General features: G+C 45.6%; 6 protein-coding genes across 7 annotated transcripts; 2 read left to right on the top strand and 4 right to left on the bottom strand.

The window, feature by feature from the left end:
* Nucleotides 1-75: 75 nt before the first annotated feature.
* On the bottom strand, nucleotides 76-1,242 carry LOC105699302 (U11/U12 small nuclear ribonucleoprotein 35 kDa protein-like). The gene is made up of 4 exons (XM_012424173.1): nucleotides 1,204-1,242; nucleotides 531-746; nucleotides 251-464; nucleotides 76-182 (listed from the first exon to the last, which is right to left on the bottom strand). Exons 1-4 carry the CDS (start codon nucleotides 1,240-1,242, stop codon nucleotides 76-78), a joined length of 576 nt encoding a protein of 191 aa, XP_012279596.1.
* Nucleotides 1,243-1,506: 264 nt separating this feature from the next.
* Nucleotides 1,507-5,996, top strand: LOC105699477 (F-box/LRR-repeat protein 14). Its single transcript, XM_012424489.1, has one exon. The coding sequence runs from the start codon at nucleotides 2,284-2,286 to the stop codon at nucleotides 3,724-3,726; it is 1,443 nt and encodes a 480-aa protein (XP_012279912.1). The 5' UTR covers nucleotides 1,507-2,283; the 3' UTR covers nucleotides 3,727-5,996.
* Nucleotides 5,997-6,038: 42 nt separating this feature from the next.
* Nucleotides 6,039-8,146, bottom strand: LOC105699480 (transforming growth factor beta regulator 1). The gene is made up of 6 exons (XM_012424495.2): nucleotides 7,885-8,146; nucleotides 7,594-7,822; nucleotides 7,218-7,494; nucleotides 6,930-7,149; nucleotides 6,586-6,859; nucleotides 6,039-6,493 (listed from the first exon to the last, which is right to left on the bottom strand). The coding sequence occupies exons 1-5, from the start codon at nucleotides 8,011-8,013 to the stop codon at nucleotides 6,704-6,706; spliced, it is 1,011 nt and encodes a 336-aa protein (XP_012279918.1). The 5' UTR covers nucleotides 8,014-8,146; the 3' UTR covers nucleotides 6,039-6,493; nucleotides 6,586-6,703.
* A 248-nt stretch (nucleotides 8,147-8,394) lies between these two features.
* LOC105699479 (STE20-related kinase adapter protein alpha) lies at nucleotides 8,395-10,484 on the top strand. The gene is made up of 6 exons (XM_012424494.2): nucleotides 8,395-8,451; nucleotides 8,532-8,718; nucleotides 8,819-9,173; nucleotides 9,298-9,469; nucleotides 9,537-9,726; nucleotides 9,793-10,484. The coding sequence occupies exons 2-6, from the start codon at nucleotides 8,673-8,675 to the stop codon at nucleotides 10,062-10,064; spliced, it is 1,035 nt and encodes a 344-aa protein (XP_012279917.1). The 5' UTR covers nucleotides 8,395-8,451; nucleotides 8,532-8,672; the 3' UTR covers nucleotides 10,065-10,484.
* On the bottom strand, nucleotides 10,474-13,133 carry LOC105699478 (ubiquitin carboxyl-terminal hydrolase 46). 2 transcript variants are annotated; one of them, XM_012424491.2, is made up of 8 exons: nucleotides 12,903-13,133; nucleotides 12,478-12,558; nucleotides 12,169-12,385; nucleotides 11,980-12,060; nucleotides 11,601-11,890; nucleotides 11,362-11,499; nucleotides 11,161-11,304; nucleotides 10,474-11,080 (listed from the first exon to the last, which is right to left on the bottom strand). In XM_012424491.2, the coding sequence occupies exons 1-8, from the start codon at nucleotides 12,903-12,905 to the stop codon at nucleotides 10,973-10,975; spliced, it is 1,062 nt and encodes a 353-aa protein (XP_012279914.1). In that variant the 5' UTR covers nucleotides 12,906-13,133; the 3' UTR covers nucleotides 10,474-10,972. The 2 variants fall into 2 exon arrangements, with proteins under 2 accessions (XP_012279914.1, XP_012279913.1); XM_012424490.2 differs by having other exon boundaries at nucleotides 11,601-11,893; nucleotides 12,903-13,132.
* A 188-nt stretch (nucleotides 13,134-13,321) lies between these two features.
* On the bottom strand, nucleotides 13,322-15,597 carry LOC105699314 (kynurenine/alpha-aminoadipate aminotransferase, mitochondrial). Its single transcript, XM_012424187.2, has 8 exons — nucleotides 15,355-15,597; nucleotides 15,098-15,272; nucleotides 14,831-15,017; nucleotides 14,616-14,732; nucleotides 14,224-14,547; nucleotides 14,020-14,146; nucleotides 13,643-13,851; nucleotides 13,322-13,553 (listed from the first exon to the last, which is right to left on the bottom strand). The coding sequence occupies exons 1-8, from the start codon at nucleotides 15,449-15,451 to the stop codon at nucleotides 13,461-13,463; spliced, it is 1,329 nt and encodes a 442-aa protein (XP_012279610.1). The 5' UTR covers nucleotides 15,452-15,597; the 3' UTR covers nucleotides 13,322-13,460.
* Between the last annotated feature and the right edge of the window lie 1,980 nt (nucleotides 15,598-17,577).

Here is a 17,577-nt window from a genome sequence, read left to right as displayed (position 1 = left end):
GTCCGAAGAGGATGCTTTGCTCGACGTTGAAGTTAAGTGCTTTACTGAGTGCAGCTCAAGGACGGCTTGAATTTTTCATGGCCCTGGCTTTACGATATTTGGCAGGATAGGTTTCTTGAACGGCCGATTTTTTCCTCCAAACCGCAGCTGTCCAGATTCCTTTCTACCTCCGAAACCTCCGCCTGAAATAGATCGACGGATCGGTCGTTTCGAGTAGATTCGACGATACAATTTTGGAAGAACGACGTACCTAATCGTCTAGGTTTCCAACCCTTCATTGTACGGCAGCATTCGAAGTCGACAAAAAGTTTATACCCTTTCAAGGTTGTATCGTGCAACCGTCTGGTCGCCCTATGTGCCTCGTCTTCGGTTCTCATTTCTACGAAGCTGTAACCTTGGGACATGCCCGTAACTAGGTCAACTATTAATTTAACTGACAGTACTTCTCCACATTTTGAGAAATGCTGTAAAGAGTGGGATTAGTTCCATGGGAGATATAACAATAGAACGTGCTAAACTAGGTTGGATACCTCTTTAAGATCCTGTTTGGAGATTTTGGATCCAATTCCAGAGACGAAAAGAGTTCTTTCTGGCTTGGACTTTAAATCGTGTGGTGGCTCGTAGTGTGCATACATGGCTCTAGCGATTGCCCTGTCGTGAGGCTCCGTATCCGTTCCATCTATGCTACCAGCTTTTAATGGATCGTACTCCTTAGCGTAAGGGCTCCAATTATGTAACGCTTCGTCCTTCAATGCAAACAATAAAGCCGATCATAGGTCTGAGTAAAATCAGTTCAATAATAGTTTCATATTCGAGTGTTGATGGGGGCGTACACAACCTAGAAAGTGTCATCTCACAAACGGTACCGATACAAAAACGGTATTCCCATACGAAATAAAAGCAAACATGTGACAATTTGGGGTAGATTTTTTTTTCCTGGTTTCTGCCCTTACTTACCATTTTAATCGTGAATAATATAAAACTTGAAAGCAATTAATAACAGAGATGAATTAAGAGATTGCTCACGGGTAGGGTCGCGCCATAGCGTCCTGTGCTGCCCCCCGGTGGAGGATGCGGACGGCTAATGCACTTCTCAGACTTCCTGGATTTTTTTTAATGTTCTATTTTGCCTGTTCTTTTGTGCCCTTTTCCAGGTTTAGGTGGATCACAATACGATCCATTTCTTTTTTCTTTTTTTCAAGCCATCATGGGTAGTTTATCGCCGCAGGTCTTGCTGGACATGTTGGTAAGAGATGTTAAACGATGTTTTTATCACAGCGATGAGTTCGGTGTAGAGATGAGGAAGATCCCTGAATGGGGCCGCCATTGAGGGGTATCAGGTGGCAAGCGCATTAGCCGTCCACATCTTCCACCAGGGGGCAGCCCAATTCAGAGATGACAAGGAGTTTCAGATTATGATTACCAGATGGCACTTCTTTCGAGAAGATACTTTAGGTTGGGTATGCGACTTCTAACTCCGCATAGTCTCAGGTAGCATCGTAGGAATGCAAACGTGGGTCTGATTGGACGCAAGGGACTTGCGACCCGTTATTTCTCCGTCCGTGGAGCCCACACGAAACCACCGCCGAGGGCGGACGCGCACTCTTGAAGAAGCTCTCGCGATGCGTTCTCGTACGTTTCGATGTCTCGAGTACGCGCGCCCGCATCTAACCTAACTTACCCGACGCGAAGCCCCATCCGCGGTCCAGTCCGTGTTTCGCGAAGTCGGTCATCCGCGCTGAAGAAACGGGGAAACGGACCGCGTTCTGGAAGGACTGCGTCAAGGACGAGCGAAGCCGCGGTCGTCCTGAACCAGTGTGCCCCACGTGAATTGCCGAATAAAGGACGCGGAAACTCCATTCCAAGGAGGAAATAACCTCCGACTGTGGCGTCCGACTCGCAGCGCTCGGAGTAAGGGATCGCGTTGGCGACCTTTTGAGGTTATCGCTCGAACTTGACGAGAGTGATAGAGCCGTTCCGTTTCTCTTCCTCCTCAGGAACAGCAACGGGTAGAAGGACTCGTTATCGACAGCGATTATCGCCACTTCATACGGTGCTAAAGAATGAAGATACATTTTCGCATCAGTCCCTGTATTATGGATGGTAGTTAATGTGGAGGAATAACAAGAACTGCTGAAGAACCTGTGATAAGAATTTTTGGCTCGGTCTGCTTTAATCTCCAAGGCTTCCGAGCATGGTGCTAGATATGGTCTGAAGCATCGATGCTATTATGCCAGAGAAAGAGGATCCCTGTTGCAGGGCATCGCAAGCGTGACCTGAGCGATGATGGACGATGGCCAGCAGTTGATGACGGAACTGCCGGCATTGCCGATGGCTCACGGAGCCACGTTAATCGACCGTAGTGGGCACTACTACCGCCTACACCAGCCTCATTTATCCGTCACCTCTCCACAGAGTGAACAAATAGTCTCTCACGATCTGTCGACCACGCCTCGGTATACCTCTGAAACAACGGACCTAACCTCCTACCCACAAGGTATTTCTAGGCAGTCGAATGGCTCGTCGAGGAGATCGTCGTTTGTCGGTACGCATATCTCATGCCTCTACCCAGAGATTCTGGCACACATCTTCAGTTACCTGGATGTAAAGGACAGAGGGAGAGCTGCACAAGTGTGCACTGCCTGGAGAGATGCTGCTTATCATAGATCGGTATGGCGAGGAGTGGAAGCGAAACTACATCTCCAGAAGCATGTTCCCACGCTGTTCGCCAGCCTTGTCTGGAGAGGAGTGAAGAGAGTGCAGGTTCTCTCCCTTCGCAGAGGCCTCAGCGACGTCCTTAAGGGAATTCCTAACCTGGAATCGCTAAACTTATCTGGCTGTTATAATGTCACTAATGCAGGCATCGCAAATGCATTATGCCAGGAATACTTGTCGCTGGTCGAGCTAAACCTGTCTCTGTGCAAGCAAGTGAGCGATGCATCGCTTGGGACGATATCGCAGTACCTGAAGAACCTGGAGATACTGGAGCTCGGGGGTTGCTGCAACATCACCAACGTCAGCCTACTTCTCATAGCCTGGGGCCTGAAAAAACTAAAGAAGCTGGACCTACGGAGTTGTTGGAAAATATCTGACAAGGGCATCGCCGACTTGGCAGGGGTGAACAAAGAAACCGACGATGGAATCCATGGACTGGAGTACCTGGGCCTACAGGACTGCCAGAGACTGAGCGATGCAGCTCTCGAACACATCTCCGTCGGCTTCACCAGCCTGAAGTTTATCAACCTGTCCTTCTGCTTCTCAATTACGGACTCCGGCCTCAAGTATCTTGCCAAGATGACGAGCCTGCGGGAATTGAACCTGAGGTCCTGTGACAATGTCTCGGACACTGGTGTGGCCTACCTGGCAGAGGGCGGAAGCAGAATCTCCTCTCTGGATGTCTCTTTCTGCGATAGAATCGGAGATGTAGCTCTTGGCCACATCTCGCAAGGATTATTTAACTTGAAGTCGCTCTCACTGTCGGCTTGCCAGATCAGTGACGAGGGGATCTGCAAGGTAGCCAAGACGCTGCACGACTTGGAGACCCTTAACATCGGTCAGTGCAGCAGGATCACCGACAAGGGCCTGCACACCATCGCGGAGAGCATGAAGCATCTCAAGTGCATCGACCTGTATGGATGCACCAGAATAACCACTGCCGGCCTCGAGCGAATCATGAAACTCCCGCAGTTGAGTATACTGAACCTAGGGCTGTGGCACGTACGGTGATGGCATTCTTCGGAGAGTTATGGCACTTGAAGACATTGCGTTTCCAGTTCTTTTGCCTTGTATGTTACAACGACGAGGCTCTCCAATCATGTATCCATTGGCATCGGGTTTAAGCATGCGAAGGAGATCAAAGGAGATTTTTCCCCTTTGTTTCCCATCGTTTTTTTTTTTTTATTTCTCATGCATTCTGTTTTACCCATGATCGTGGGGCAATGTGCTCGCGTTCGTTTATTCGTGTTTAACGGCGTTGACACCTTTTTACATTTTTTATGTTATATTTGTCATGAAAGACATTGCGCACGACTGCAAGAGGGAGGTCTGTGAAGTTGCCCTTTGGCATTCCCCGACTCGAGGTGAAGTTTTTATCCGTTCCTAGTTTGTTGCCAAGAGTCGGATTTTAATAATTTTATACGCAATTCTCGAGGGATCGTGTTCACTAGAAGCTGTTTATATCTTTTACTATTCTAAAGGAGCATGAGGATATTGAAATTTCACGTTTACTAGAAAGTCACTTCGTCGCTATGTCTGCTGAATAGTGTTTTTTAATATCAATGTCTTCGGAACGGTGACTTCTTAGACAAGGAATTTTGGCTCGACCCATTCCTCCTTCTCGCGGTCTTAATCTAGAAATTAGCACAATTCGGCGTATATTATTGGGCTTAGTTAAAGTTATAAGCACCAATTATTTTATTTTACGTTTCCGGCTCCTTCTTAGAGGACCGATTTCGTGACACCCAGCAATCGGAGGCCTATTCTCAGGCTTCGACAGTCTCTCGACTGTAACTCCTAAAGCGTCGCTCGTTGCGGGTGTCTTGCAATATTGTATAAAACGAAGGAAAAAAAGAAGAAAAAAAAAAGAAAACAAAAAGAAGCATGTTTCCCTAAACGTTTTAAGCGCTGTGACGGGGAGGAAAGAAAGGGAAATTAAGAGACCCCATCTGCGCCCGCGAAGGTAACGCGCCAGTTTTGAAGGTTAAGTCCGTCAGGTCGAGGCGCAGTTCCCTCTCCGCGGTTTCTTTTCGCGTTAATTTCCGTGTCTTCGGTAGATACGGCGAGGATTATACGCCAGAACGATCAAAATAGAGCGCAGCGAACGAAATAACACTGGCTACCCCGAGGTAGGATACTAGTGTCGTACCCTATGGTAACTTTAAAGGGAAAATCATTCAGCTACACTTTAAGGCCACTAATTCTGTCCTGCATTTAATTCTAAATGCACGACGTTAGTCGCCCGGTGCTAGCCGCGGACCAGGGTGTGGATCGTCGTCCCCGGGGAGGTTGTCCGACGCTGCGCCTCAAGACTTGGGACTGCGCTCTGGCACCTGCGACAACCTGTGCAGGGAGGGACGAGAGATTTATATTTTTTCAACGAGCCAGCTGCGCCCTGTCGTTTCCTGTCGCGTCCGCACAGCCACCAGAGGACGAGTTCAGATCTCCGGAGGGCCTGGACAGGGAGAGCGAAACACTTTCCCTGTGGCGTTGCGTTTGTATAAACATTAGGAGTGTTAAGAGCGAGCCAGAACTCGAGCGCTGTGTAGCATAATGCTCGTTTCGCGAGAGGTGTATTCATCCTTAACATAGCGAAACCTGTAAGATACCACTGTGACGGATGGGCGACGTCGACGGAGTTAATTGGGAGAGCGAAGTCTCCTCCGAAGGGTACGATAGCCAACGAATGCTTCGCTCTCCTGGGTGCAATAGGTCAAAGTTAGAGGAGGACCTCATCGATTAGGAATCGCTCCGTTGGCGTCGCTCGTCGTTTTCCGACCTTCGTCCAGATTTTGTTTATAATTATAATTGTAATTAAGGGTCCGCGGCGCTTGCCTCCTCTTTCCCCGCGATTGTTGAAGCGTTTCGTTAGTCGAGGAGGAGGCAAGGGACGCCTCCTGGAGACTCTCTCGAAGAAGGTGCCCTCCCACGTGTTTCTCGATTCTTCCCCCATGTTTCTTTTGTACCTTTCTTCTCTTTCTCTCTCCCCTTTTTGGGAGGAAGGTTCCCTCCTCGAGGGAAGAACCTTCCCCGAGGGCCCGACACTTCGTCGAGAGGGTATTCACGAGAGATGTACTTCGGGGTATTCCGAGGACAATCGCGAGCTACCGCCCGTTGTTCTCGCCGCGTCGTTAATTGTTTACAATTTCTCCCCCCTCGGAGGGATTTTCGACGCGTCGAGACTCTTCGAGGGAGGGGTCTAGGAATTAAGAGAGAAACGAATTGTATCTTGAACCGGCCGTCACGATTTCGAGTAATAATAAGCGAAGAACTTGCGAGGATACGCGAGCAGATCATTAATTATTCATTAATCCCCATAGATGTCGGATTAACTTGATTCGCTTTAATGTTAATAATTTTTTTTGCTCTCTTGTACAACTTGGGATATTTCAATTCGAAGGTTTCGAGAACGAGTCGGCTTCGCGGAGACGTTCTGGAATTTTCTTTCATCTTTTCTCTCTCTCCCTATTTTTTTTTTTTCTTCCTTTTCCTTTCTTTTCATGGGCCTGATCCTTTTGAGCGGATTCGTCGACAAGGCGGGAGGTGCGTCCCAACTTGGATCGTATAACCTGGTCGGAAATCCCATGGAAAAAGTCCCGTTAGGGTCCGAGAACCTCGGCAGGTGTATCCAAACACGCCGAGGGCATGAAAGGAGTCCTCGGGTCGTTTCTGGCCTTTTCAACAGCAAAAGGGGCGCGTATACCTAAGCGAGGACAATGGCCTACATTCGACCTTTAAATTTCGCCGATTTCCACCGCACTACCTTATGAAAGACTCCCTGGAAGCAGGAAAGTAGCTTCGTTTTAATATGGCTTAGTTAAAATCCTTGGAATTGGTAATAACCTCACTTCAATAGACTCTTGGGAGTACCTTCCATGCAATTAGTGGAATCCACGTCGAGCTCACTCTGCTATACAATTTATTAATAGTATTCGGTACTGTGATAACGATGGCTATATTACAGTGTATGTACATAATTACGGGTTGATCACGAAAATTGTTGGAGGATCATCAGATCGTGGTCCGTTGGCTCCTCCTTTACTCTGTCTCTTAATGTGTAAGCCCGATGCAAGGCAGCGAACCCCAAAGAAGGATCGTTTTCGTCTTCTTCTATCGGGTTGATTCCTTTGTCGTTTTTTCCCACCTGTCGGAACAGTTATAGTAAAGGTTTGAAGGTAGTTCGCATGGTGGTGGTAGGATATAGATAAAGGCACCTCGAAACGCTGTGGCTTGTACAAAGCAAGTTTCCGGGTTCCGGGAGAGTTCTGAATGAGATTCTGTATGGTGGGATGTGAGATTCCAAAGAAGTCCGCACCCTTCGGTCCCATTGCCAGGAGGGAGGGAGAAATTGCTGATAGTAACTTCGAGTGGCACTCGTCTGGACTCGATCCAACCAGAGGCTTGTCCAGGTCACAATCTGCTACTATTTCAAATCTGGCAGTGTAAATGGAACATTAATTATCAGGGATCGGAAATGTGAAATGTAAGCAGCAGCGTCGTACCTAGGCTTTGTCCCTCCGTCTATGATTTTACAAGTGTACAGGCTCTTCGTGCATATATCTCTAAGACTGGCATATATTCTAGTACTGCAATATCCTACTGGGAAGATAAGATCCTCTGTGTGGTATGTGATTCTGTCGGGGACCACTTCGCCGAGAGAGTAGACTGTAAGGTCTCCGAGGGATATTGGAAATATAGGTCTGCCTTGTGCATCCAGCGGGATCAGCTGGACAGTTCTGCGCATCACCTTGCTGTGTCTCTTTGGCTTGTTCTTTGGATCTGAAAGACAAAGCCCATTCCTTGTTGTATCTCTTCATACATCGGGAGGTAATTCTTCATTCTCTTTAAGGTATCAAATATAGATAGAAATGTTCTTACCTGCACCATCGGTGGAGCATCTTTTCTTGACGCTTTTCTTTGGGATGTATCCTTCGTGGCCAAATGTCGGTGAGTTCACGTTACTGCCGTGAGATCTGGATGTCATTGACGACGGATCCATGTCTCCATGCTGCTGGCAAAGTTTTCGTAAAAGCAGGAGCCTTTCTTCCTTGACGATGAGAAGGTTCTCCTGCATGTACGCGACTTGATCGCAGAGGGCTGCATTCTCCTAGGGTATCGGAACAGGTTTGTGAATATAAATTCCAGTTAACAAACGGTAAATCGACTTACAAAAACGGTGTCTTTCACAATTTTTTTCAGCTTTCGATACTTCTTCTTGTACTTCAAGTTTGGCTGTACCACTTTTTTGTGGTAACTGGCGTTATAGTAACCGTAAGACTGAGGCATTTTGCGTTCCATCTGATTTAGAGTATGACAATTACTGATTGAATAAGGACGCAATTGAAGTTTCTCTTAGTGTCAATAAATAAATTCGAGGTTATATCGACAGCTCACGGTGATTTTTTTACGGCTACGAGCATAGAGGATATAAGAGTCGCTAGGTTATGCACTTTTGTGACGGTCGTCGGATTGTGCACCGAGTTCCCAAGTGGCGCATACTACATAAGTTCGATGGCGCGATTCTGACCGTGAGCAATCTCCAAACTCATCTCTAATTACAAACTCGCGAGAGGTGCTTACTTTTAGCATTTTCACCCAATTCAAGTTACAAAATCGATCCCCTGGAGTTACTGCCAGAGATGAGTTGGTTACTGCCAACTGCAAACGTTTCTCACTTTTTCTCGGTTCGAAGATTTAACGGCTCGTTTGAGCGGCATTTTCAAATTTTCAAACACGGTATGACAAATTCTGTCTATACGGAAGCAGTAAGCATAGTAGGTTATAGGCAGTTATAGGTTATGAAATTTCCATTACAGTCGCTGTATAACTGGTATACTTGATTTATCCTGACTAGTTCAAATATCGAGGGAAAGAAGCTAAATTATTCAGTACATGGCCCATTATCGGACTTGCGATATAATTTAAGTCGAGTTGGAGATATCTGAATAACCGGAAACATGTACGATGCTAACCCTAAGGATTATGATTGCCAGGCCCTCCTAGGTTACGATAATTACAATTCCTCCGTGAATTTACTGCTTCTTGTAGTTGCGTACAGATCACTGCTGCTTAACGTCTTTCATCTACTGAGATTTTTTTTCAGGCATTTGTTACAACGGAGTAGGGACTATTCACTTGGCTGTTCATAAGTCGACAGATACACCCGTCGTAATAAAGAAATTCTTCATCGACAACAAAGCACACGATGAGTACAGCCTCGTCGAGAGGGAGATACTAATAACTAGGCAACTGCAACACCCTAATGTATTACCATACGTAGCCACATTTGTTTCTGGACTGAGTATATGTGCAGTGTCTCCGCTGATGGGTTATGGATCGTGCCGAGACTTGATTACGGAATACTTTGTCGAAGGCTTACCAGAATTTGCTATAGCGTTCATAGTGCGCGATGTTTTGCAAGGTCTGCGCTACATTCACAGTAGAGGATACATTCACAGGTTATTCTAATGTTATTATAAACAAAAATCTCTAAATATTGAGTAGAGTTTCATGGATTAGATTAACAAATTTCAGACTCTGTAGGGAGAGCAATGATTCTAATTTCTTTCCTCCTTATATCAGGGCTGTGAAAGCGAGTCATATCCTGGTATCGCTTCCAGGTCGTGTTTGCCTGACAGGAATGAGATATGCATGCGAAATCGTTAAGAATGGGCGGTGGCAAAAACATATTTTCTCGTTCCCAAAGTCCACGGCAAACAATCTCAGCTGGCTTAGTCCGGAATTACTTCAACAGGTGAGGTCTTGGCGTACTGGCTTGATTTATTGACACATTATTTTCCTTAACCACATCTGTGCTTTAGGACGTGCGAGGATATAACGAGAAGTCTGATACCTACAGCTTAGGAATGACGATTTGTGAACTAGCCAATGGTGTAGTGCCATTCTATAATGTACCAAAAACATTAATGCTTACAGAAAAGCTTCGTAGTGACAGTACACAAATAATTGACCGTACGACCTTCCAGCCATTCGCGATGAACACTGAATCAGGTCTGGACACCAAATTGCTTTAAGAGGTTATGACTATGCGATCATTTATTTTTAATTAATTTTCAGGCATTAACTTCGGAGACAACAATGGAGGACGAAGTAGCTCAAAGTATCAGCGAGGTTCGTCATCGCATAAGTTCTCTGAGAATCTACAGTCTCTCACCCTTCTGTGCCTTCAACAAGATCCCAGCAACCGACCTACGATGGACCAGCTCTTATCGCATCCCTTTTTGAAACAATGCAGAAAAAGCAACGGATCGTTAGCAGACATCCTGAAACCAGTGGAGCCTATCAACTACCGGAATCTGAACAGTATCAGTAATACCTACGAAGTCTAAAACCAATTTACGGAAGACATTTTGTAAATACCTTTGTGTATCGAAGTGATCTCTCATTCTTGTTTATCGGAATTCGATGAGACGCGATTACGGCGCTCTCACTGAACGATCTACTACACCTTAGTGCCAAACTTTATAATCTAGTAGCCTGTTTTTATTATTTTCCATTATCAAGGAGCATATCTCTTATGCCTCGTTCATCTGTACATAATTACTCATTACTTCGTTAAATCATTAATATTGTATAAAGCGAGCAGTAGTCCGCAAGGAGGTTTATCAAAGTGCGATTTGGCAGCATTCTCACAATCTCAACAATCAACAACTCTGTACATTAGTCGGCTGAATCTTGGAAAGTCAGAGATCTTAACGAAGCCCCCTTTGGTGAATACAAAGACGCATGACGTTGGAGTAACGATAAAAGCAGGCAATTTTATTTGTAACAATATCTCCTCTAATAATTAGTCGTACATCTTTACAGTCGGAATAACATCTACGAGGACCGCCAACGCGCCCATTATCACTGAACTCAACCCGCAGGAATTCTCCCTGTCGAGCAGCCCTCTGATGGCTGGGCACAGTACTCTCTCTTTCTCTCTTATACAGTACTTTGCGACTAGGACGCGAGTAAAGTTAAAATAAATACAACTCACGCATGCTTCTCTGCACTAGCTCTCTCCTAGGCAACTTTGTATACCTCAATGTCGACTTCACCCTCTGCACAGCTCTAAATGGACCTCCTCCGAGGGTTGCGATCAGGATCGCTCTGTATATGTTTCTAAGTTGAACGTGTAAATCGCGAAGGTGTAAACGTCTCTTCCGCGTAGAATCTGTAAAACGGGATATAGGACAATTCTCTTTCTCTTCAATTACGTATCATCGGAGCAGTGTTCACTGCAGGTTCATTGTTCCTAGCTGCAGTCCCTCGACTGGTAGAATAGAATGTAGCCTGTCTCTGAGCTCTTCTGGATGTCGGAAGTGAGTCCATAAAAATCTTCTATTGTTGATGCCTCAATTTTCTGAAAAAAGAAGAAAAAAAAACGTACTTAGTCCCAAAGGAGAAAAAATGACTGTTGATTGTTTCATCAAGTGAACTTACGTCGACCATGTCATCATCGAAGAGCAGCCAGAAACCGTGACTCTTAACTATGGAAATATAGTGTCCCCGGTTTGGTCCGCTACCACAATGTATTACAACAGCCACCAGGTCGTACAGACGATCAGGATTGACAGCATCGTCACTCTGAATATTAACATTCAGTTAATACTGGTTTTAAAATTAATATATCATAGTACTCACTGTATTAAACAATCGAAGCTCCAATGGAAAGACAACCCTGTGAGAGACTTTGATGTGTCGATTGTATTGCTCAACATACTTGAACCTCTTTAAATGCAACGCTAGAATCATGGGCAATTTTTTCACCCTCATCCGTTTCTGAAAATCAAAGTAAAGGAATCAGTCAATGGTCCGCAGAGTTCTTATAAGCAGTTTATTGCTTTGAATGTAATCAATTGTGCGAAATCGTTAGGTTATACCTGTGCTTCTTGATAGCTGCTACAGTGATCGCACTTGAATTTGTTGTCGCTGCAGAGAGTTTCGGTATTAGAAAAACATTTGAGGCAGTGCGTGATGGACGTGTTTTGATCGACGTCGACTTGAAGATCGAAGAAGTCCTCATCCTTGCTGGAAACGGTCTCGCAATTAAGGCAACGAGTCTCAGAAGTTAAGATCCCCTGGAAGATCTCGTGAACCCATGTTGGCTCGGGGGGAGAAGCTGCATCTCCGGCTCCTCCCTTACTGCCTACCGGTTTGCTTTGATTTCTCTCTGCTAACGTGAGAAGGGATCGAAGCATTTTAAAATGTCCGCGAGTGGTTTTAAAAGTTAATATTTAAGATTCATCGGCATTTGCTTACCAAGGATTATTTCATTGATGTGGTTGATCAGGAAGTTGAGGAACTCGTGGGCATCTTGCTGCATGTAATTATCGAACTCTTCTGTAATGGAAAAATTGCAAGGATGTAATGTCGATAGATAAGTTATTTTTAAACGCATGGATATTATGCATGCATTCAACAATTTGATAATTTGTTATGAACATTAACCTTTTTCTTTCCTCAGTCTCGCAATGAATTTCTTTGGAGCTATCGAGCCAACTTTCTTCTTTTGCGTAGCAATGCTGTAGAATAAATCCGCCAAGCATGTCAGTAGAGTCTCCTTTGTTCGCTTGTTTCTTGCCTTGTACTCCAATACCTTCTCTCGGAATGGTCGACAGAAGTACAGAGCTTGGAGGACTGAGTTACTGTAGCATGTATTTCCAAACTAAACGAACATCATGACATTCATTATTAAAATAACATCTCTACGAAAGTAAGTCAGAACTTGAGAATTAAGTAATTCATAATCTCCCTTACATTCACGAGCCCGAAGTAATGCTCATTCGGTGGAAACTGATCAGTGCCGATATCTTTCTCCAACTGCGATATGTTTGCACCCTGAAATGTAAATATACAGTTACCAAGAGAAAAACCAAGATTTACAACTTCGTACAGATTAGCATTTGTCGTTTCACGGACATTCCACTCCACCAAACTCATAACAAGTGATCAAAGTAACGAGACGCAATGAATTTGCATGCCAGAGGAGTTTGACAGTTTCGCAATCACAAAACTGTCATCTATTTATTATACGCGTTAGTTAACGACGTACATAACCCTTACAAGTAAGCATTAGCCTATTGGGCAACGAGGTTAGAAATTAATCCGATAACCGTGGGAATTAAATCTTCAGGCACGATCCTCTAACTTCCAGCGAGCGAAAATACTAAAACTCTACATACCATTTTACACTGTTATTCGCCTAGAATACGGCTGACGATCACTCAGTACAAGTTTCGGAAATGGCCTTAACTCCATCGTAGGTCCAATTGTTTTCACGGAAATCAAAGACTGCTTAAGGGATTCATATCCGACATTCAGACATACGTTGTTTCTCAAGATCGACTGCAAGTGCGGTTATCAGTGGTTATCAGCGGTTATGGACCACAAACTGGCATAGATTAAATATTTCCAATAAAGGAAGTGCATAGAGTAGAGAAGAGACCCAACTATTCAACTGTTCTATTCTACAAAATGGCGACACAGCATGTTCGTTCACGCTCCCCCTAAGAGATGGCGCCACGGTCGCAACCTCTTCTATCAAAAAGAGAGGCAACGAGCCTTTCAAGTGGGAAATTTGAAATCGAGAGTCTCAATAGAGTAACACGCGAAGTTATTTATTTTCCACAAATGAGAAAACATTAATCTAGGACCTAACCGCAGGCGGGGAACTCTTTTAATCGCTTAATTCAATTTATTTGGATCACAAGGTCGTTACCTAAGATTAATAACGCCAAACCCTAATGCTCGGACTGGATCTCCGATCTTAAAGATTCATTCTCCGTCTGCAAGCCAGCTTCCTCGCGGATGATCTCCGCAACTGCAGCCAGTCCCTGAAAATGAAAAGAATTGCCAAAAATAATAAAAACATAATTTCCCATGGGATGATGACGTAAATCAAGAATCTGAACAGATGGTCAACCTTGTCCATGTCGTCGAGGGAAGCATAGCTGTAGGAAAGTCGAAGATGCTGACTGGGGGCCGCAGCATCCCAGCTGAAGGCGCTCCCAGGGAGCACGAAAATACTTTTAGACAGACATTTGTCCATGGCGAGGGGCAACACGTTATCCACTGCAGTAACGCGGATCCAGACGAACATGCCAGCCTCTGGGGCAGCCCACTCTGCCAGACCTGGGAATCCCAGTGTAAGACTTTTATCAATCCTCTCAAGGGAGTAGCTTTGTGAGCAAAGGCTGCGGTTCCCTTTGAATCGGGAACTCCGATTCAAAGGGATTCCTCGACCCAATCGAACTTGAACCCAAGCAGATATTCCAGCTGAGAAATAAGTCTTCTCTTTACCGGTCAGGTGTTTTTTCAGAGCATCCAACATGGCGTCCCTCTTCGCCCGGTAGAACGACTGGACGCTCTTCTGGTGCTTCTGGAAGCCCTCCATTCCCCAGGATTGCAGCACCTTCTGCACCAACACCTGCGACAAGGCACCAGGTACCCGTTATTCTCCTGATTCTTTGTATAATCTATCTGTTTATTTATTTTTCAGGATACCTGCGACAAGGAGGACGCGTGCATGATGTTGCTCTCCACGGAGAGGATCAGTTTCCGGACAATATCCTTGTTAGCCGTGACGACGCCCAACCTGAGACCGGCGCTCATGATCTTACTGAAGGAGTCTAATCGCAACACTCGGCCATCCGTGTCTATTGACAGGAAGGACGTGGGATTTTTATCCAGGAAGTGGACGAAGTAGTACGCGTCGTCCTCCACTATCAGGAAATTGTACTTCTGGGCCAATTCGTAGACTTTGAGGCGTCGCTCGTCGGAAAGCACCGCGCCGGTGGGGTTCGACCCTGTTGGGTTCACGTAGAGCACCTGTTGAAGAAGGTGCGGAGGAGGAACTCGATCATTTAATTATTAGAATCCTCGATGAGGACCCATACCTTTGGCAACTCACGGCCATCGCGGATTCGCTCCTCGAAGGCTTCATTGATTTTTTCTGGGATGATTCCATGGACGTCCTGAGGAATCGGGATGACGTCCGGCGCCAGGGAGTTCAACTGAGATGAGATCTCATTTAGTACCGATACTATGCCGATATGGTGATAGTTAAATTATGTGATTCCAATATGAACATCTATTTTCAGAATTCCCTCACCGAACTCATGATCCCGGTGTACGTGGGGCTCTGCACCATGACTGGGTGGCCTTCTTCAAGGAGCAGTTCGAAGATCATGGTGCACCCATTCTGGGAGCCGCAGGTGAAGACGACATCCCAGTCCTCTCTCTTAGGACTGTGCCAGGTCTTCTGGAACTCCCTCCACAATTTTACAAGCGGCGGGTACCTGGAGACCAGGAACACGAAGACCATGAAGACGAAATGATACCCGAAGAGTGCCACCCCAGATCCCAATTTCAATCTCACCCTTGGGTAGGTCCATACTGCAAAGCCACGCTCAACTCACTCTCGTCCAGGGTCCACTTCAGGCCGTCCTTCAGGGTCACCACCACTTCCTTGAAGGGGAAGGTCTCGCTATTCGGCATACCCCCCGCGAAGAATATCGGCGGGGTTGTCTTCGGGGCGACCATGTAAGCCTCGGCTGTTGGGGCCAAGAGTACACCGTGAAGAATTAGACATATGAAATGTCATGGACCCTGATGAAAAGTCTTGAAGAGGCTTACTCAGCTTCCTGATCATGTTCGCTCGACGTCTGCCGGCACTTTTCGAGATGAACCTCGAATAGTCTAGGGACTTTGTGGCGAATTCTCGTCTCAGCATCTTGGTCCTCTCTCCAGGGTGTCTCTTCGAGTCTTCTCGAGTCTCTCGTCGATTAGCCGATACAATCGACTCCTCGTGGTCCCTAGATGCTCTTCGGAGACTCGACGTCGACTAAAACTTCTTGCTTTGTCAGGAGGGTCAAGTCGAGTGGTGATAAGGAACAGCCCCCCTCTTTTAGTGAACTAGCCTCACTGTTTGCGCTCCGATAAACGCATTTCAAGGCTCGTCAAATTGGTAGTCCACTATTGATAACAGAAAAGTGTTGTTTATCTCCTTACTTCATACTGCTTACGAAATGGTCTCCGGAAAATAAATAAAATTTGCTAAATACCTGATCTTGAATTTAGAAATATTCGTTTCTTATCACCTGTCGCTACCCGTGAAGGGGCAATTAGACCGCTTGGCGAGGCGGGCGGGTTATCAGTAACTTTTGTAAATGTATTAGATATATATATATATATATTTTTAACATTTATTCCAATTCATTAACACCTCGCGCGTATAACCGTGTTCGCGCGTCGACATATACGCGATCGTATATACGAGTCGTGTGCGCGTGGATCGTTATCGATCACCTTAACATCTTCTGATAACAGTGGATAGTTTTTCTTTTTTATTATTTTTTGTTGGGTTTTTTTTTCCTTTTTTGTTTTAATCGCACGAGTACAGCGCGACGCTCCGCTAGACATCGGTCGGCGGAAAGGTCGATTCGGAAGTGGGATCTCGATCGATCTTCCGACTTCCGGTAAAAAAGGGACCGATCGATCCGCGTCGAATGCAGCGACGCGCCCACGTGCGAAGGCTCGTCGCAAAACTTGGCCGTAAATTTAAAACAGGCTAATTAAAAAGTCGAAAGCTCTAGAATATGCTAATGATAGACAGGTGAACCATTTAGCACCCTTCTCCGATTTTGAGAAAGTGGAGGGAGGTGAATTGTTTGCTAGAGTATCAAAAATTGAGATAATTCAGAAAATCTGGCAGGTCAGTTCGAAACCTGAATAATCATTTAGACATTTGAAAAGGTGAAGGTCTTAAGAACTGCTCCAGAGAAATCGTAAAAAAAATTAATGCCTCGATAAACAGCACTTAGTTATAGATTATCGCCGGAAGATCGTTGGTGAGAAATCGGGGAAGAGGTCTTTGCAAACCCACGGAAAAATGTCCAAGTAACGCGACGAGCCAGCTAACATTAGGGGAAGTCCAGGCGATCGAGGAGGAAGTGCGCAATCCGCCAGGTGGCGGCGCGAGCGTTTTTCTCGCAAGCGCCGGATCTTCTCGGTCGCGAGGCCTTCCCGCTCCTGAGGCCGTTTTTAGATCTTACTTGTTACAACTTCACCTCCATTTACGCATCTCAATCCTGCCTACACTGATAAAAATGCCCATGTCAATTTACATACCCGATCATTGGTTATTTCGATGCCAGAATAAATCGCAGGGAAATTACGTCGTCGCCGTAACGTCCGACATATAAGTTAACAAAAATTATACCGTAACACGTTACAATTAATCCAAGCAAAAATGCCCTAACACGATATATTTAACGAGGTGTGTAAAAATATGTATGTAAATTCCCATGGATTCTTTATCAGTGTACACTTTCTAATCTCACCCTCCCCTCGCGTTCTCTCCCTCCCGTTCGCTCGAAGTATTTACAAAAAGTAATCTCAACGACTGCGCCTAACTACCTCTTTACACCTAGTTACAAGTTTCCTCGGTTCATCTTCTCCCTTCTTTTACGCTACACGGTTAGTCCTCTTTATCTAGCTTTGCACTCTTCCTCTCTCTCTCTCTGGCACACCGCAACTCGCACTCTTTCTTTCTTTCTCCGCCACTCTTCCATGTCCTCTCATTCGCTCTGAAAAAGAAGGAGAACGACGAAGACATCTGCGCACGAAGAAAGATGGAAGGAGCGGAAAAGGAGGAGGGGATTCCTGAATTTCTTTTCTGTATTTCTTCTTTTTCGGTTCTCTTTCTCCTCCTTTTTCTCTCCCGGGGAAATGAAATTCCGAGGCGACGACGCTTGTATCTCGTTTTGATATCGCCCTTCCGAACGACAGTCTTTCCCTCGAGGTTGGAATCCGCTTTTCCTTCGCGCGCATAATGTTCCTCCGTTTCGTCCGCTTCTC

Source organism: Orussus abietinus, unplaced genomic scaffold (genome assembly GCF_000612105.2).
Source record: "Orussus abietinus isolate OABI.00-Male unplaced genomic scaffold, Oabi_2.0 scaffold8, whole genome shotgun sequence".
NCBI classification, from domain to species: Eukaryota; Metazoa; Arthropoda; class Insecta; order Hymenoptera; family Orussidae; genus Orussus; species Orussus abietinus.
The sequence above is the reverse complement of the archived record's forward strand: the minus strand, read 5'-3'. Positions and strand labels throughout refer to the sequence as shown.

Bases quoted from the DNA above. Each gene is read 5' to 3' on its own strand.
- LOC105699302 (XM_012424173.1), bottom strand. From the start codon at position 1,242: ATGTCCAGCAAGACCTGCGGCGATAAACTACCCATGATG. The intron at 465-530 runs GTATCCAACCTA...CACTCTTTACAG, and splicing joins CCAAACAGGATCTTAAAGAG to CATTTCTCAAAATGTGGAGA. The intron at 183-250 runs GTACGTCGTTCT...GATCTATTTCAG, and splicing joins TTGGAAACCTAGACGATTAG to GCGGAGGTTTCGGAGGTAGA.
- LOC105699477 (XM_012424489.1), top strand. From the start codon at position 2,284: ATGATGGACGATGGCCAGCAGTTGATGACGGAACTGCCGGCATTGCCG.
- LOC105699480 (XM_012424495.2), bottom strand. From the start codon at position 8,013: ATGGAACGCAAAATGCCTCAGTCTTACGGTTACTATAACGCCAGTTAC. The intron at 7,495-7,593 runs GTAAGAACATTT...TTTGTCTTTCAG, and splicing joins ATGCTCCACCGATGGTGCAG to ATCCAAAGAACAAGCCAAAG. The intron at 6,860-6,929 runs GTGCCTTTATCT...CTGTTCCGACAG, and splicing joins ACAAGCCACAGCGTTTCGAG to GTGGGAAAAAACGACAAAGG.
- LOC105699479 (XM_012424494.2), top strand. From the start codon at position 8,673: ATGTACGATGCTAACCCTAAGGATTATGATTGCCAGGCCCTCCTAG. The intron at 9,470-9,536 runs GTGAGGTCTTGG...TCTGTGCTTTAG, and splicing joins GTCCGGAATTACTTCAACAG to GACGTGCGAGGATATAACGA. The intron at 9,727-9,792 runs GTCTGGACACCA...ATTAATTTTCAG, and splicing joins CGCGATGAACACTGAATCAG to GCATTAACTTCGGAGACAAC.
- LOC105699478 (XM_012424490.2), bottom strand. The intron at 11,894-11,979 runs GTAAGCAAATGC...TTCTCACGTTAG, and splicing joins CATCAATGAAATAATCCTTG to CAGAGAGAAATCAAAGCAAA. The intron at 11,305-11,361 runs GTGAGTACTATG...GTTAATATTCAG, and splicing joins AGCTTCGATTGTTTAATACA to AGTGACGATGCTGTCAATCC.
- LOC105699314 (XM_012424187.2), bottom strand. From the start codon at position 15,451: ATGCTGAGACGAGAATTCGCCACAAAGTCCCTAGACTATTCGAGGTTC. The intron at 15,018-15,097 runs GTGAGATTGAAA...CCTGGTCTCCAG, and splicing joins CAGTATGGACCTACCCAAGG to GTACCCGCCGCTTGTAAAAT. The intron at 14,548-14,615 runs GTATGGGTCCTC...CTTCTTCAACAG, and splicing joins ATGGCCGTGAGTTGCCAAAG to GTGCTCTACGTGAACCCAAC.